At 38.5% G+C, this 19,613-nt stretch overlaps 2 protein-coding genes across 5 annotated transcripts in view; both read right to left on the bottom strand.

Moving 5' to 3' along the window:
- Positions 1–2,153: 2,153 nt before the first annotated feature.
- LOC311058652 (uncharacterized protein) lies at positions 2,154–8,697 on the bottom strand (the record flags this gene model as incomplete). Its single annotated transcript, XM_084076115.1, has 9 exons — positions 2,154–2,796; positions 3,156–3,254; positions 3,375–3,536; positions 4,043–4,174; positions 4,707–4,784; positions 4,918–5,007; positions 5,628–5,843; positions 7,978–8,154; positions 8,680–8,697. 9 exons carry the CDS (start codon positions 8,695–8,697, stop codon positions 2,638–2,640), a joined length of 1,131 nt encoding a protein of 376 aa, XP_083932241.1. The 3' UTR covers positions 2,154–2,637.
- A 1,472-nt stretch (positions 8,698–10,169) lies between these two features.
- lrrc1 (leucine rich repeat containing 1) overlaps positions 10,170–19,613 on the bottom strand; it is a 28,335-nt gene continuing 18,891 nt past the window's right edge. For 3 of the 4 annotated variants that reach the window (XM_084077228.1, XM_084077229.1, XM_084077230.1), the window contains exons 11-15: positions 19,456–19,539; positions 16,660–16,775; positions 15,777–15,949; positions 13,554–13,693; positions 10,170–12,238 (exon numbers count right to left, since the gene is read on the bottom strand). In XM_084077228.1, coding sequence (XP_083933354.1) covers positions 12,080–12,238; positions 13,554–13,693; positions 15,777–15,949; positions 16,660–16,775; positions 19,456–19,539 — 672 coding nt within the window. In that variant the 3' untranslated portion in view covers positions 10,170–12,079. The remainder of the gene's footprint in view (positions 12,239–13,553; positions 13,694–15,776; positions 15,950–16,659; positions 16,776–19,455; positions 19,540–19,613) is intronic. The other variant, XM_084077231.1, reaches the window with a different exon arrangement.

Here is a 19,613-nt window from a genome sequence, read left to right as displayed (position 1 = left end):
ATACTAAAGACTCAATTCTATAAAATAAAATACAAAACAGGAACGGCCGTCACTAAATCAATAATCAGACCCATTTTTAAAACAATTAGGCTAGTAAAAGAAAAACAATCAAAACAATCCTTTTTGTATCCTTGTTCCTCGTGACTAAATTCAGCATACTTAAATACATTCCGGGTCTAGCAGGATGTTCTAGCTATTAGGTTATCAAGACTGTCATTATTTTGATACAGTATTTAGAGAGCCAAATGTTAGGAAATCTAAAACCATCACAACAGATAGGATCTGTATTTATTTATTTGAGTGTACAAATGTAACCAAATGGGCCCTTGCAGGTCAATTCGGTTACATTTGTGTGTAACCATGAGTTAAATTAACACAATTTTACTGTGTAGAAAAACACTGTTCCCAGAATCCCAGTTTCATGACCAGTCAGTACAGCCTCATTAAATTTCTTTGACTATATGACTCCAACCCTATACAGTAACTGACTCTCGATCTAGTCTTGCCCATTGGGATGTGCTTGCCACCTGCAAACCAGAAGGTTCTGAGTCAGGGGTAATCCTCACTGTAGAATAGAATGTGTAACATTGTATGTGTTGCTAAATCTTCCCAGCAGCAATGGTGGAACTATTGAGCCCAGCATGCATCACAATCCTTACTCTCTCAGATGACAGCTGTCAACACAGATGTCCAATTAGCCCTGTCCCTTTTTTGCTTATGTCATTATACACCAAATAAATGTCAATATGTTTGATGTATCAACATTTATCAAATAAATAAATATTCATAAAAAGCAGATCTACAAGCTCACAAAGAAATGCCATGCGGCGCACTGTGAGCTTGTAAATGGGCTATTTTCAAACAGCCGAAGTATAAAATATGTCTTACATGCTTATTGAATAATCAAAGTGAATGATCAAATTAGCCTGTGAGCTCATTAGATCAGCAGGTGTTATAGATACAGTACTGCAAATGAAATCAATCGTCCATGCACTATCTGTAAAGGACATCAATCAATTCATATACCTTTCCAGACAAAAATAATATACGTAATACACGTTTTTAGCTTCATGCGCACCTTTGTGTAGAAGGCTCTGTTTATGGTGTGTGTGCGTGTGCGTGTGCGTGTGTGTGTGTGTGTGTGTGTGTGTGTGTGTGTGTGTGTGCGTGCGTGCGTGCATGCATGCATGCATGCATGTGTGCTGGATTATGATTATGCAATGTCAGCCCTACAAGTTCAATGTCAATGCTGCAGGTTTTAGCATCAGCAAGTAACTAAGTAACTATATATACTTGTCCAATGCAGAACATTGCTTACATCTCAGATCTCAAGTACAAAAGGGAGAATAAAAAGCTGTATTTACTCACATTTATTGAGAAAATCTCTATTCAGCAATGTAAGAAATGAATACTGTCAGACTGTGTAATAGTGCCACAAAATTATACAAGGCAGGTAGTTAAAGCTGAACGGACTATGTTTCTCTGCAGCAGGATTAGTGAAGATATTCCATCCATTTTGATAATATCTCATTTGTAATATAGTTGTAAAACCTTACTCTAAAACAGAATTCAAACGACACATGTTAGACGAGCCGAGCCAAACCTATAGCTCAGACACACCTGCAGGTGTTGTTGGATGGGACGCAGAGTTCACTCTGTCACCACACTTCACAGCACTCTTACTCTGTCATACCGCTCTGAAGCACTCTCACTCCTGAGTCCTGCAGTAACTTCAGGCATGTGGCATTTTATCTTAGCACACGCTATAAAAAGTATGAGGGCTTGACGATGTCATGGGCAGAGACATTATCAACCACAACCATTACTTACAGTGGCACAGTGGTTCATAGGAGAGGTAGCTAGCATCATTCATACAGCATTTATTCTTTAAACATATAAAACATAGAGATGTGGTCAAATGCTATTGGTCTTTTGGTTTTAGTTAATATATTACAGTGCTGTCTGCCCATGTTTTGCAATGTTTGCTTCTTTGTCTGATAAAATAAAGTGGTTCATTCTTTCATCCATCGTCTGACACATTAATATTTAGAACACAGCCAAAAATCCTGAACGTTAATTAAACCCTGCAGGGTCAAAATAACACACAGGACTTTACTGTGCATGTACAGTTAGCAGCAATTTAGTTAGCCTGGCTAAATAAATAAATAAAACAACAAAGGAGCTCTTAAGAGTAATAGCTATACCATGACAGTAATAATAATAAAAGAAACACATTCCAGAAATTAGTGCTAAATATTACTAATCATTAATAGCTATATCACTTCAAAATGTTTCAGTACACAGTAAAAAAAAATCCTCAGTGTTAATCCACTTGTAAGTCTGAGTGTACAAATGGAACCAAATGGTGTTATTTTGTATGCTATGTTGATGAATTGAATATAGGACCTCAATTGTAACAAGTCCACTGGACTTTTTTGTGTGATCCTTTTAGTGTATGACTGTACTCGTGCTGTCTGCACTTCTGATTAATAAAATATGCAATCAATCACTCAATGGTCCCTTATGGCCCTTTGTAGCCACTCGGAGTTAAATTAACACTGAAGATTTAGTGTGTAGGAACAATGCAGAGCTGGTCAGAGGTTCATGGTTCAACCTGTCAGGCAGTCAGTCCTGAGGTCAAGGTGGGTAGAAAGCAGTACTGAAACAATCAGAGACCATACGGTCGCCTGGAATGTCACAGTCATCCAGTGCGTCTCCCTCAGCCTCAGAACACTGAGCTTCGGTCTCCGCCTCGTCATCTGAGACTGATGGATGAGTGAGGATAATCCGTGGAATCTGTCAGGTGATTGCCAGCGAGTGGAGCAACATTTGGAAGGAAATCAAAAAGTCAGGCAGGTTGTGACATGATTTAGCCTCAAAGATTGGGGGGGGGGGGGGGGGGGGTGGGCAGTAGATTATCAATATGAAAGGAAGATAATGGTATTTCTCATTAAGGTATTTAATCCACATCACACATGCTTATCAAAACAATCAATCTCTGCAGATTGATTGCTTTGATAAGCATGTGTGATTAATATGGTTTTAAGGAGTGAGATTCATTCCAGAGATAAAATAGTGAAGATGAATTCATTGCTGCAAGTATAGGGCCTATAATTTGACGAAAATAAGTAATGCTGGTTGAAAGCCCTTCTCACCGCCATGGTGTGTTTCCCCACTTGATGTGAACTGATTTTCATTGAGTCTCGTGGCCCTCGTTCAAGCAAGGTCCAATTAGGGCCACCCTCCAAATCAGACTGAAAAACAATAACAAGTGGGTTGAAAATAAACAGTGCACACACAAATGCATTGAATAGCCTATAGTAGAACAAAAGAAAAAGTGAATTTCACTCAGGAAATTTCTCTGTGCCACTCACAATTCCGTTGCCATTGCAGACGACTGCCTCTATCTTCTTGTTGCAGACAACGGCCTCTATCTTCTTGTGCAAACAGTCCACAGCACTTTCTGCTGTAGACTGCTTGGATCTCAGGCTTCCAACCTCCTGGTTGCATGGCTGTCCACCCTGCAGTGGGACCTCCTGTACAACAGGGCAGTAACGTACAGTAAATACATGTACATTTTGAGTATCTGTATTTTACTTGAGTATCTGTGTTTTTTGTTAACCTATGAATTTCACTCCACTACATTTCAAAGACAAATATTGTACTTTTTTGACTCCACTACATTTCTAGGAAGGGACCCCCAGGAACCAAACTTACAAAAATACATTATGAATGAACCTTTAAGCGCTATTACAAAATATGAATTGTGAGCTTGTAGATCGTCTATTTTCACAATTTTTGCTTTTTTTGGGGAGAAACAATACAGCAATGCATTGCCATTAAAAACAAAATGTACTTTGTAATTTTTACTTTTGAATACTTAGCCTAAGCTTTTTTAGAAGCACATGAATACTTGAATATCTTTTTAAAGCAAGTACTCCAGTACTTTAACTTAGGTCCAAATTTGACTGTGCAACTTATTGAGTAATATTTGACCAGATAGTCTCTATACTTTGACTCAAGTACTACTGGGATTGAGTACTTTGTCCACCACTGCAGCAGGGCTGAGCATCCTCCTCTCTCGAAGCACTTTCATCTTAATGCAACTCCCGGCATTCCTGAGAGCGGCGACGGCCTGCTGGTGCGTGGCCCCCTGCATGTTGAGGCCATCGACCTGGACGGATGGTTAAATGGTTAAACGACACTTTTAGGACCAGAGGAAGTAGCAGAGGTCAAGGGGTGGGTAACTGAAGCAAGTGACACACACACCAGCACGGATTCTCTGAGAATAGCGTGTCTATATACAGTCTAGACACTGGAATAGATTTATCAAGGTGCCAGAGATATTATCGCTTAAATTAAGTTTCACTCCTAGCCGCCACCAACCAAAGATAGATTGTTATGGCCTTCTGTTCTTTCCCTAACTCTCATTAAAATAACTGCATGCATTTGGTTTTGACTGAAGTCTCTTTAAAGAAACACAAGTACTGCATTATCCTTGTCCTATAGTGTCCTCCTCTGGTCAGAAGAGGAACTGCAAAGCCCAGTAAAGCCCAGATGTATTCATGACATTTCCATCTGATCAAGGTCATCAATATTTGAATATGGTTAATATTATTCAAGACAGCCAGATTTTCTGTTATCGTAATAATGTAATTGTCACAGTGAGAGAGATTAAAAACGTCTCTAAATGATGCCTGTCCAACCTCCAGCACTCTGTCTCCAACGTGGACCCCTGCCTTTTCTGAGGGGCCTCCTTTTGTCACTCGGGAGATGAAGACACCCTGAAAGGAGGGACACACATCAATGTGTGTAATACAAATGTGTTTAAGACAAAAAACCACCACCTAGACATATGCTACAGAATTTCCTAAGGGTCTGAAGCAAATATAAGCATACTCTCATATTAGCACTTACCTCATCATGTTCTTTGTAAGGTAAGGAACCTTTCCCCCCTGCAATGCTGATTCCTATGCCCCCCCTATGGCCAGACACTTTGATCTGTAACTGAAAAGAAAATGTTTAACAAATAGCAACCTTTAAAAAAAAAAATTAACAGTAACCTACAGCAACTCACTTGAGCACTGGTTTACAAATGAAAAGATACCAGTGGTGGAGGTACTCAGATATTTTACTTAAGTAGAAGTAGCAATACCACAATATAAAAAATACTCTGTATTTAGTAGTAAAAGGCCTGTGTTCAAAATGTTACTTGAGTAAAAGTACAAACGTATTGGCATCAAAATATACTTAAATACCAAAAGTAAAAGTACTAAAATGTTTGAAAATAGAGGATCTACAAGCTTGTAGATCTGCTATTTTTAAATAGCCTATGTATAAAATAGGGCTAAAGTGGTTAATGTGTGTTTTATAATAAAATGATTTATATCTGAAAAGTAACTTAAAGTTTTCAAAGAATTGTAGTGGAGTAAAAGTACAATATTTGCCTCTGAGATGTAGTGGAGTAGAAGTAAAAGTATTGAAAATTGGAAATACTCCACTAAAGTAACAAATACCTAAAAATTGTACTTAAGTACAGTACTTAAGTTACTTAACACCACTGAAAGATACACCGCATTTTGAATTGCCCACAATCAATATGATTCAACTTAATAACATAAAGTTACTCTTAATGGCAGTTGGGAGCTGGATGATTCTTTAGCGCTCGGTTCCCCCGCGGTCGAGGAGGAGATCTTGGTGCTTTGAACCGAGTCTCCATGGTGACCACTGGAGCCCGCGTTGAGAGCATTGTGCTGCAGCGTCGTTTTGTCACGTCGGATGTCTCTCTGAGGACGGAACCGGCACTGCATCACATCGGTCTCTGAGAAGTGTCCCACGCTGTCCTGGAGAACAGAGGATCAGAGAGAGACACATTTCAGGATTGATGTGAGATATAAATGCCAGACTGGGATGTGTAATGTAAAAAGGATGGAGTCTAGTGTAGCACACTGGTGGTTCCCAAACTGGGGGTCGGGACCCCCCAGGGGGGTACCCTAATATTTTCTTTTGGGGGGGGGTCCCCAGATGATTAGCTTAATGTGCAACATTGTTTTCTCACTCAACAGTAAACAAACCAACATACAGTACATGTGTATACAGGGTATCTACACATTTCTTAAGTTACAATTTAATGACTTTTTAGACCTTTTTAATACCAAATTGGCCAGATTGTCAAATATTACGTAAGAAAGAGGCAAACATTGTGAAAATAGCCGATCTACAAGCTCACAACGCCTCCCGTGTGAGGCATTTTGAGTAGGCTAACGCTATAGTAATCTTTCAATATATACATTTTTAACTCAAATCTTTGCTTCTGGGGGTCCCTTTATTTTGAGATGGGGGTGTCCGCGGACAAATACATATAATTTTGGGGGGTCCTTGACATGAAAAAAGTTTGAGAACCACTGATATTACAGCAACATAAGTTAGTTTTTTTTTTAAACTGTTAGGGTTTAGAAGACATTTGTAGAATACCCAGAAGCAAAGTGAAAATGTTAGCTTTAAAAAACATATATTCAAAGATTTGCACAAATGTTCATGATTTTTTCAAAATAAATGCAGATCGACAAGCTCATAGCGCTATTTTTGAATAGCCAAAGTATAAGATAATGGTTAAAGTGGTTAAAATCTAAAATGACAGATGCTTTCCCAGTCTTAATGGTTTGGCTTAAGAAGACAATGATTTATAAAGCCTGAGCTGCTCAGGCAGGTGGTTCCAGAGTGGGAGGAGCCCTGACAGCAACAAGGACACACAGTCACCCTTTGTCAATGTCTTCATCCTCCACTCACTCAGGGACAACCAGCAGGTCCTTGTCTGTGCACAGGCTCATGAGGGGCCAATCATTCAAAAAGTTAATTAAGGGCCAGGCCATGCATGACATGCCTTAAATGTAACGTAAATGTAAATCTTCCAAAAATCAATCCTGTAATGTAATCCTGTGAGTATAACAATGACAAATATGGGCCTTGTTTCTGTTTTTGTTTAGTTTTCTTTTTTGTCTGTTTGTTTGTTTCTCTTCTCTTCTTCCTTTCTTACTTTACTGTTTTTAGTTACTTTTTCTGTATTGAATGTTACTATTGTTTAAACTATTTTTGGCATATTTCAAGCTGGCCCAACATTGGGACAATCGATGTTTAGATCAAGATGCACTGTACCTTTCTGTCAAAATGGAAAAACGAATAAAGAACTATAAATTAAAAAAATATAATATGATCAATCCTAAAACAGCCAATAAAGGAAGGTTAAAATAGGAGTAATAGTGTTCTCTTCCTCTTAGCTAAAACCCTAGCTTTTATTTTATTTTATTTCATGGCTGCCAGTAGTTGTAATGAGACTGTCTTTTCCTGAATCTGTTTGAAATCAACGGCAATTTAGAAACTGGCTTACAGTTGTTAAAACTGGTCAGGTCAAGACCAGGTTTTTGAGAACTTTTAGACGTTTACTTAGTAAACTGGAGTTGGCTCTATTGGATAGTTTTTTCCCTGTCTACACCAAATCTCTTGGCCAAAAATAGCTGATCTACAAACTTGCAACATGTCACGTTGTGAGCTTGTTGATCTGTAATTTTTGGTTAATGTTCCTCCCAGAATATGGATGCTGGGGTTCAAATAGTTAATGTACAGTATCTGGGGAAAGAGCACCTAAAAAAAACAACTAAAAAGTCTATCTCTATAATGGCATAAAGTAAGTAGATAACACTGTTTACACTCCCTGCTACAAAGCATACACAAAATCTAATTCATTTTCATAATCAAGTAAATCAGTTAGTCTGATTAACCACTTAAACCCAAATTTGTACTTAATTATACATCAGTGTCATGCAAAAAAGCTAAAATAGCCAATCTACAAGACCACAACAGCTAGAAGATCTGTTACTTCCAATAATAATTCAATCTTTTCCCCCAAAATGTAACTCAATAAACTGTTGCAGGCCTATATATAGTATAAAGCATGAACTGAATGAATCAGACACCCACCTCCTCAGGTTGCTCAATTTGTTCTGCGTCCTTCTCTGGACTGGAGCAGTGACCATGTATTCCTCCACTGTCCCTGAACCGTTCCTGAGGTCCCCCATGCAGGAACAGTTTGTTGGCCACCCAGCGTGGTGCAGAGGTGGGCCAGCTGCGGGACGCTGCAATAGCTTTTCTACACTCCTGGAGACAGTCAGAACAGGTCACTCATTGCTGAAGGTATACTGTAGCAACAATCTATACTCAAATATAAAACTATTGTTGTTCCAATGACTCTACTGTATGCCTTCATATATTATATTATATAGAAAACGGCTTTACTAGTGGTGCAACAGTTAATCAAACTATATCGATTTGAATAATATCGTTTTTTTGTAAACTTTGTATTTCTAAGTATAAAATTGTCAATTATAAAAAAATCGATTTGAATTCTTTGCCTTGAATAAAAAATGTAAAAGAAATTATATTTGATAAATATAAAGATTTGATCAATTCAATTTATCAAATAAGGAAATCGATAGAATAATTGCTAAGAAAAAAATATTCTATTGCTGCAGCCCTAAGCTTAACGGCAGCAAGTAACCTGGGGAACCAATGGTTCCTGAGGCATGTGGCCTATAGGTCAGGAGCCTATGTCCTGTTTCTGTTGTGTGAGGCAGCTTGTTGTACAAATACATCCCCTGGACATGCTATATCGCAAGGACTTACCCCAATCCAACCCTTCATGCTGCTGACTCTGAGTACCAAGCAGGGAGGCACTGGGTACCATTTTTTATAGTCTTTGGTATGACTCGGACGGGGGTTGAACCCTGACCTCCCAGTCTAAGCAGGGCGGACACTTTTAACCACAAGGCCACTGAGCTGGTAACCTTGGATATCCCTGTTTAAACAATGATGGCAGGAAGTGGGGGTAGCAATACTGCCTTTTCAGGAAGTTCTCTATCTCTATAGGGATAAGGGAAACGAGACAAATCACGACCGTTCGGGGGTCTTGTTACATCTCTGTATCGCTAATCTAATCAGTTTACCTTCCAATATATTGGAAGTAAACAGCAGGGAGAGGGAAGGCATTTTTAAGTGTCAAGTGAGAGCTTTCTGCTCAAATAGGCAGATGTGCATAAAGTCCTATACTGCTCCAGTTATCTGTTGAGGAAACATCAGATCTGCAGATAAGTCAATTCAATACCTGAAATGAATTAAACACCCCTAAATACTAAAAACCTAAGCACAAAATTAAATATTAGAACCTGCATTTCAATGGACTATATATTGTATTAATCTAAGGCAGGAGTATTTCACATACAATCTTCTCACTGGACAAATATGGATTCATAAATATATTATGTAGCTATAAACTGAACTACATGGCTCCTTTAGTCACCATTCAAAGAAATAAAATATAATTGAAATGTTTGCAAAAACCAAACAATGGGTTTTTACCGCAAAATTGGATTTGATGAAAGCAAACACAATTACTACCTTTAATCCCTAAAATACTAAAGCCATGGTACTTGTAAAACGTGTACAGCACATACCACACACTGGTAAAACATTACATGTGGGTTTGGTTGGACATACAGTACATATACATAATACTGTATATATACACAGTACAGTTGGACAGACAAAACAAGAGATGATGGGGTGAGGAAATGGATTGGAAGGTTTCCCATAGAAGTACACCATATCTCTACTAGTAAAATCTAACATGCGTTGTGAAGTAATGTATGCGTTTTCATTTCAAGCTAAAGTTGCTTTGACTAATTATATTTGGACTGTAGATCATAAATAAAATGTTGGACAGATACAAAAAAAAGTAATAAAGTGTAATATTACACATTTAATTTCATATTAATACATTCTATGACTTCTCTCAATGAAATTCAACTAAACATGATACCCAACGTATGGAACTAGGAAATCTCTTAACCTCAGCATTCATAATGAAAATTCACTTAATCACGTGATCCCTAGCGTCCCTATTCTGAAGGAGAACCTTCAGGGAAAATAGCAGATCTAAGTCACATTGCGACTCATTCTGTGCTTGTACATCCGCTATTTTCAGCAAAGAGATTTGGTGTAGAGAGAAAAGAAGGGGGCCTAGTATAGACCCCTGGGGGACTCCTGTAAATGAATTAGGTTTATCCGGTTAAGGATTGTTATAATCTGACTAACAAAGTTGAACGAATAATGAAACATTGTTTAGTTTTGCACCCATTTTATTGGATCAGTGGTTAAAAGTCATCCAAATCTCTAGGCTCATTGTTCATGCCTATATGAGATCTGTATTTTGTGCAGTTTGATCATGAAAAGTAAATAATAAAAAATCAAAATGGAACCACTTTCTGGTTCACTTATTGCAATCAAATTAAAACCCAAATAACAATTTTGATGACGTACCATTTAAAGGATAAGCTTTTTATTAAGACACTTCACTTTTTAATCTTCTAAATGCATTTCACCACTCCTTGATATGGAGCTCACTAGAAACAAGTCAATTAATCCATTGATGATTCTGTAAAGTAGTGACTTCATCATATTTAGAATAGCAAAAACAGACAAGCTCCCAACACAAGCTTGTAGGTATAATTTAGCTATTTTTGGAAATTTGTAAAATTTGACATGGCCAAAATAGTGACACCCGGTAGAAAGTGGTTAACCACTTGAACATGGCGTCCCTATTCTGGGCATGTCGTAATAAGTGAACATTCTGCAATATAACCAATTTACAAGCTCACAATGAGTCACAACATGGCGTGTTGTGAGCTTGACGATCTGCAATTTTCAGTGATGAGATTTGGTGTAGTTCACCAAGAATATGACCCCTGGGGGACCGTGGTCAACAAAGTATGTAGGGTTTGAGTGGTTAAAAATAAACCTTTTTTTTGCAGCTGTTTTGGCATCTATTGCATAAACATTGCAAAGCACTAAAGCACAGCAGATAAAAGTCACGCAGCCTCGTCACTTCCACTTAATGCCATAAAGGTACAGTAGGTGTTATTAGTCACTGAATCCATAATTTGTTGATAAACCCAGTGCATATCACGAATGTAACACTAATGTTAAACCAGAGGTGCTGAGAATGGACTAAATGAAGATACTTACCCAATGACAATTATGTGGTTTTAATAAGACATTAGAAACTGCACTTTGTTCATCGCTTTACTCTTAAAAGTGTAAAAGGGAAAAACATAACGTACCAACTCCAAGTTCAAAGAACATTTTTAAAAATCTGCAACCGATTAAGAAATTTGCTATACATTTTATTTACATCTCAGCTGCCATAAAGTATAAAAGTATCAATATTCACACATGTCTTTACAATAATGCTTAATCAGTAGGTCCAAAAAGTCCTGGTTTTATGTATCCCCAAAATGTAAAAAGAAACAGTTGCCCAGTGTTTTAAAAAATAGATATAGAACAAATATATATAATACACTTAAGATTTTAACATTATAAAGACTTAGAATAGTGCAACTACCTAATTTATGTTTTTAAGAAAGAGACCTCTTAAAATATCTTATTAAAATGGAACAAATCTGTGCAGATTATTGCTTTGAAAAATAATTTAAAACCGTGGTTCTTACAGTGGGGTCCGGGGACCCCCAGGCGACCTTGAGAAGGTTCCAGGGGGTCCCCAGCCAAATTAGCAACCAATTAGGCCATTACAGGTCTGTAACTCCGAGTGTACAAATGGAACCAAATGGACCCATTTGTACACTCTCAAGAGTTATGGGGTTCCGTGGCCCTATACATACTGTACCCAACTGTCTGTGTGTGTGTGTGTGTGTGTGTGTGTGTGTGTGTGTGTGTGTGTGTGTGTGTGTGTGTGTGTGTGTGTGTGTGTGGGGTACTTTAATTATCTAGTTTGAGAACCACCGATTTAAAAGAGGAAGGCACACTGGCCCTGGCAGAGCGACGGGACTGATGATGGAAGGCCTGGAGAGAAAGGTGCTGGTGTCCCATGGGTGGAGGCAGAGGAGGGAAGGCCACACTGGGGGGATGGAGGTCAAATAAAGGACTGAAGGAGGTGTGCAGGAGGAGGAGGAACATGGTGAGAGAGACAGGAGGTAAGAACATTTTTTTGAGGTCAAACAACGTCACACGGTCACACAGACGTGGTCACTGGGTTTGTAGCGTTATTGACCTCGTTTTTGTTGGAGTCCAGGGCTTTGGCGGCGTTCAGGTCGTTGCGGAGGTTCTCCACCGCCTTCTTCATGTTCTTCAGTTCTCCGGGATGAGGCGTGGCCCGTCGCATCAGTGTTCCCTGTGTAGACATTAAAATAACGTAGTTTGAATCTTAGGAGTAGATATAGTGAGTATTAATTTGGGCTGCAACTATCGAGTATCTTTTCGCGCTTGCTTTTTCGCTTAAATGCTTAATTGATAAGTGCGTGGGTTTTTTGGGGATCATTTCTTTTTTTTATGTTTATAGATCAATGTGAAATGTATTAAATGATTATTTTTATTGTCAACTAAATCAATTTAGTCTGATTAACCACTTAAGCCCCACCGAAGTCTGACATCACTTCCGTTACCCCCATGTGTCAGTTATTTTCCGCATCCTAAATCCCATAGACATTTTTAACATCACTTAATAAGAACTGTGTTCCCAAAAACTAAAAAGACAAATGAGGAGATTTTGACTCATAATCGGATATGAAGCATCACCTGCTGGTGAAAAGGTACTAATTTATCCAAAAGGTTAGAAAATAAAGGCCCACCTATAAATTGACTACAATTCTCAGGCTTAAAAAATGACCTAATGACTACGGTACATCTCCCATTACACATGTGTCCGGATCACGGTGCTGTCGCACATACTCAGCATCACGTCGTATTGCATTGGATTTTTATTCTTCCCCGCTATGGGTTCCCACAGCAGAATTACGGCGTTTTTTTTTACAATGGGTTGGATAAAAAGGTAGAAAATAATCTCTGTTGCAAACAAAGGCTTATGATATTAAAGGCGGTGTAAGTGATATTTGTATGTTAAAATAAGTGTTGAATGGCTCTACATTCTGATAATAATCAGTCCTATAGTGTGTTTGTTCAGTAAGAGGGGTCACCCCATCTCAGAAAATACATTTTCAGGTTGGGATTTGTTTTACAAATTTTATACAATCAGGAGAGAGAACTCGTACAAGACACAGGATACACAAGTGACATTGGAAGTAATGAAACAAACAAAATTAGCAGACAAAATTGGAACTGGAACACTAAAATTGAAGCTGATAAATGATCTCTGTGGGGTTCTCTCTCCTGACTGAATAAAATTGGCATCCTGATCTGAAATTTGTATTTCTGTTTACTTTCTGTTTTAGCTGTGGAGAAAGGGACAAGCACTACATAATCATTTCAAATGTAACACTTTAACTGGTGTAGTTTATGTCATAACAAAATGTGGAACACAGGGCTCATGAATGCTAATTCACTTCCGGGTTTTAGGACTGCAAAATGCAACAGTCTGTTCACTCCACACCTTGTTTTTCACAAGGTGCTGACAGCCTGCAGCCTTCCGTGCGAATGTTGGCTTGTATTTTCGAAGGCCACATTAACCCATCAAACACCCCTGGTCTAACCTTTTCGTCATCATCCTCATCGTCTTCCTCCAGGAAGTGAATGGCACTGATCCTGTTCACGGCGTGATTGTCCCATGTGTCTTCCATCATGTCGTTCACCAGGCTCTCCAGGGCTCCAGAGCGGGCAAGATTAGCAGACCCTGGAAGAGCATTTAAATATGTCATGTGAATAAATGTCTGAGGCTATGAGGTCAGTTCTTATCTGAACACTGCATATACAAGTACACTCTAGATTAGAATGTTTTGGGTTGTTGTTTTTTGACAGAGAGGTACGATATGTGCTTCAACACGTTTAAGCGCATATTTTGTCATGAGTAAATTCAACATTTATGAGTGGTTCTCTGCAATCTGCCAAATCCAGATATGAAGGCGGTCCCATGACACGGGGCTCATAAAGGAGAGCTTGAAACTGCCAGATCACAGTTTCAAATCCCAGCTTAGTCACTGGCTTACAGCAAGACAACCCCCCAGCCCCACTCTCACACACACACACACACACACACACACACACACAAGCTCCCCAGCTTCGTCTTAGATCCTCATTTAATCTAAGTACAGGTCATAAAAATTCATGTATTAGAAAATAAATAAAATATAAACAGATTACTGTATAACTTCTTTAAAAATGTGTTTTTATATATATATATATATATATATATATATATATATATATATATATATATATATATAAAAATATTTTGTATTATTTGTATGCATCATGGTATTTATTTTTGAGGGACACTCAATTGCATCGTCGAGCGTCATATGAAGGAGATGTGTAATCGTTTAGCAATGAATCAAAGCCATCAACAGAGTTCAGGCTGAGGATAATGACACACAAAAAAAAGACAATAGAACAAGCAAATGAGGCGTTGACAGAGCTTGCGCTCAGCTCAGCCAACGTCTCTTCACCCAGTGGGCGAGCTTTTAATGGCAGCAGCCCGGGCCGCTGCTAAGCCTCTTTAGTTGTCCAATCCACTGCGTTTCTGGAGAAAAAAAAACATAGCCAAGGACCAGGGTCTCAAGGCGCAGGGGAGGTCCTCGTCCGTTAAAGGCGCCGTGATCCCTGCAGGACCTCGTAATCGACATCGAGTCGAGGGAAGGATCAGATCAGAGGGCGCAGCACAAGCTGTGCTTCTCCAAGCACATCATGTGATCATGTGATCAGAAACACAGGGCACTTTGAATGTAATGCTCATGGAACGTGCCAGGACTGAATATTATGATAATGTCAAAGCCTTGGGATTAAGTAAATTTCACTACGGAAGGAACATTATGTAGTAAAAGCAATAAAATGATAACGTATTCATGAGAAGTGATATCGCTCACCACTGCACCAGTGGCTGTTCATACAGCAAACCTTTCAAACGTGTAAGTGCTATTTTATACATCGGCTATTATGAAAATAGCAGATCTAAAAGCGTGTGTTGTGAGCTTGCAGATCTGCCATTTTGGAAAAACAATTAAAAGATGTAATCATTAACATTATAATGTCATGCCCAAAACAGGGACGCCAGGGTGAAAGTGGTTAAGGGGACTTCAAGACCCTCATTCAATCTTTAGCTACTTATAGCACGTTACAATGGCAGGTGTGCAGTTTGTGAATGAATCACGTTTGTTCACTGCAGCAGCAAATGAAGCAGCATTCATATTGTAAACCACGGACGCAATGAATCGTTACATTTGGAGCCATTCCATGTACTGTGCTGTTTGTCAGTTGCTGTATGCTACAGCGAATTGCACCAGGCACTGCTATGTTTCTGTTTCATGACGTCATGCATGTAGTGGTGTGAGGCATTAATTGTTTACATATACAAAGACTAAAATGCATACAATTTCAAACAAGATGGCACCACAACATGGTTGTTTTGGCCTCCTCACCGACATTGTAGCTCTTTACTTCTTCGTTACTACTTCGTTGTTTTTATAATTTTTACATTGCTTGTTATTCTTTATAATTATTTGTTTTATTGTTGCTATAAAGTTGAGGAACCGAAACCAAAGAATCTCTTGTGCACACTTATATTATATGAGATGCAACAGATCAAATCATGAACCCTGTTGTGGACAGCTTGGTCTTTTGGCCATAACGTAAAGACCTCAGCACATTTACTGCTATAAATAACATATAGTATGATATTTAACCATGACAGTTGTGCAATTTAGGTAGGACAGGTATCATACAATTACTATATAGATTGACTTATATGATAATATCCATACCTTTGTGGTCAGATTCACAGGGCTGCTGGGGCAGCAGTACACAAGTGAGCACCTTCTCCCCGGACTCAGGATCCACATCTGTCTGGAAGGTAAGGAGAGGCTGCGACTGGTTCTCTGACATCCACAGGGCCTTAAGACGTAGTGTGGTCAGGGACATCGGTAAGTTGACAAGCCTGGATATAAAGAGCAAATATTGTACAAACAAAGTTTTTTTTTAAAGAAATTATGTGACATTTGTGGTATGTTTATAGTTTCACACATCCAGTAATTAAGATCTGATGCTGCATGATAGAATTTCCAAATAGATATGAACAAATTCTCGGCATCATCAACATGAACACATTGGTTGAATATAGATTAACTCATTAAGACCTGAGGCCGATTCTACAAATGTCTTCTAAATCCTAACAGTTTTTTGAAAAACGTATGTTGCTAATGCTATACATCAGTGGTGCTCAAACTTTTTCATGTCAAGCCGCAGACCCCCAAAATGATATGTATGTGGCCGCAGACCCCCAATCTCAAAATATCTTGTTCCTTGTATCATAATATATTTATCCTGTAATTTTTATCAACAGTACTGCATTCTTGTAATACTCTTCTGTCAATTAAACAATTCATTTGTATAAATATGACTGCACTACGTTTCACCTCATTTAACCATGGAGCATTCCATGTGTACACATTTACAAACAAATGCCCATCCCTAATATGATATATTATATCCAGTAATCTTTATCAACAGTAATTGCAATACTCTTCTTGTGGGTGTATATTCAAACAAGACTAACATTCTACATTCATTTTGCACATTAACATTTAAGTGCAGTAGAATGCTACACAGTGCAAACGTACCTATGATAAACAACAGCGATTAATTTACCTGTTTCCAGAAACATCAAAGACATGCAGCTCTGTGGCTTGTGACAGCTCTGAAGGAATCCTTGTCAGCCTATTTTCTCGTACACAGAAGACATTAAGACTACTGCAACCTCCAATCTAGGGAACATTCACAGTAAGCAAGGAGAAACACATTTGTAAAGAAAACAGATTTTAAGAGAACACAACTGTATCCTGTAAAAAGTGTCCCATTTTGGATGACAAATACAGCTTGTAGTAGTTTTTGTTGAGAGGCTTTGGCTGTGCGACAGGTCCATCAATATGTGCCTATGTGGCCGTCTTTTTGCAATGGTTTTCACTGGGAACGAAGCGTTTTGTTGCCATTGCTTTCCGTGAGAAAGCGCTCCTTTCCCATTGAAAACCATTGCAAAAAGACGGCCACATAGGCAGACACAAAGTTAGGTGTGACCGTAGCCTGAAGCAGTTATTCCCAAACGTTAGACAGATTCTAATCCAGAAAACATCACAAAGGTTTATTTCTAACTAAAAGAGGCTTCTGCAATACTGGGACATAAGCCCAAAAAGAATTCTTATCACACAAGCAGCAAGCTACAAAGTGACAGGCTACAAGCCATTTGCCTTTCTACTCCCCTTCTCTCTCCACACAATTCCTGCTTGTAATCCGAGAAAAACGTATTATTGTTGTCAATTATTTTTACCCAAGCCTTTATATTCTTCTCGCTCATAGCTCCCACATACAGACACAGGCTTGATGATATCAACAAGAGTGTTGAGCAACACTTCACAGTGACTCTGAGACAGTCTTGCTGACCAGGCTTTGTTGTTTTGTAGCTGCTAGTGTGAACGCAGCGTGACAGTCTATTCTGAGCATGTAGGCACTTTACCCTACCATTAGTGTCAGTGACCTTAATGGCTGACCAACTGAATGTCAATAGGAAGCGGGACATCAAACTAAAATTAGGTACAATTAGGCCCAGTACGGTAGTTAGAATAGACATGATGGGCAAAATGAAGTGCAGCAGACTAATCTATTCATCTGCTGGGCTCTGACCTGAGCAGAGTATCCATACTGTTGTGGTTTCATCATGCTAACCAGAGCTGGCTAAGCTTGTGTATTTACAGAAATAATTAAACTTCAGTATGCTCAACTTCAACCTGACCCTGTGAGGGGTACTGTAGCCAAACGTCAGCAAAAACAACAGAGCGAATAATGTACAGTAGACAAAGAGCTTGAACGCCACCTCAAAATCAATCGATTTCACACTTCATACGTTATCCAGGATTATCTCTCTTATATCTGATTGCATGTTATCATGTGATATCCGCACAGATATAACACAGCCTAGGACAAGAGCAGGACTTCATTGTTAGTAGTAGCTAATCAATATAATCTATAAAAATAAAGCCAGTGTGTCAAGTTGCAACACAGCAAACAACATGTTCAATACTTGGGTCAGGCTATCATTGTGATTGTCAGAAATGTCATGCGATGTTCATGGTTGGAGAAACAGTGACACCACCACCAATTCATTATCTAGGCCAAGTGCGTTGGACTGTTATTACACTGCAGTCTTTGCATCATTGAGACACAGGGGCATTGTATAACCTCTAAAAAGGCCTTTCAGATTAAGCTTTAACCCAGGCTCGCCTTCACTTTAACAGACAAGAGGTCATAGAAGAATGTCCCATACAAATTAAATAGGGACAATCAGCTGAACAGGCCAGAGAACCCGAGACGATAATGCAAATAGAATGAGAGAGAAAAACAAACAAGGCTGTTTCTATTATGCCTCAAACATGTACATGAAATTCACTCTATTTCAATATTAATTTAGCAAACAACTTAATAAAGTATCTCATCAGGGTGAAAGTTAAACTAAATATGATTAATCTACAGTATTAAGGCATGGCAAGTTTATTCAACAAGGCAACAAGACAAAAGAAAGTGTCATAGTTGCGTAGTTTCATCAAGGAGAATGGTGTAAATAATTACTAACTTAACTTGTACTAGATGATCATGTTTGAAGGCGTCAGAACTTTCACTGATATTTATAAAGCAGCTACTTCAAACGGCACATTGTGATTGGCTAAGAGGCACTCGGAGCCGTGCCAATAACCGCAATACACCAACGGGTAAATCACTGGTAAAAGTATCACTTTGTGATGTAATGTGTAACAGTCCAGCTGGCGTTAAGTTGCCTATAGCAACGATACACAATGGGGAACTATTTCAGATTGCAGAGGGCTGAAAGCAAACAGTATTTAGTACAAATACTACTAACCCATACATTTAAAAAAATATATATATATTTTTTAAGACAGTTCAATGCTGTTAAAACAAACAACAATAAAACACTTGAAACTTGAGGTCATGCTTTATGGAGGCTATTTGCATAGCAGTGTTGCAGCATCTGAAGTGGAGATAAAGCACTTCTTTTTGTGTCTTATTGCATGCTTGATTAATTGATTGAATACTTTATTAACACGATTATTAACAGTACAGGTAGTAGTAAGGTTATGCTAAAAGGATAACACAAAAAAGCCAGAGGGGGCTTGTTTCCATTGTGGTCCATTGTTTATTATGGTTTATTGCTTAAATGCATGTAACTATGTTAGTGATATGTAGTTATATGTAAATCCTACCTCTTAAAGTAATGATGTTGATGATATACATCTGTTATATGTAAATACTACCTCTTTAGATAATGGTGTTAGTGACATACATCTATGTTATGATATTGTGTAAATACTAGCTATCTATTTAGATGACATATGTAGGTGACATATGTAAGTATAAGTTATGACATGCAAATCCTACCTCTTTAGGTAATGATGTTAGTTGATTTCTATCACAGTTAAAGTTGGAGAGCCGCTTCAGTTTTCCAACGCTTCTAGGCAAACTCTGTAACAAACAAACAAAACAAAAATGTAATAGACATCGCAAGGTTTTTCATTATTAGAACAATAGGCAGTGCT

Source organism: Gymnoscopelus microlampas (assembly GCF_963454915.1).
Source record: "Gymnoscopelus microlampas genome assembly, chromosome: 13".
Lineage (NCBI taxonomy): Eukaryota > Metazoa > Chordata > Actinopteri > Myctophiformes > Myctophidae > Gymnoscopelus > Gymnoscopelus microlampas.
The sequence above is the reverse complement of the archived record's forward strand: the minus strand, read 5'-3'. Positions and strand labels throughout refer to the sequence as shown.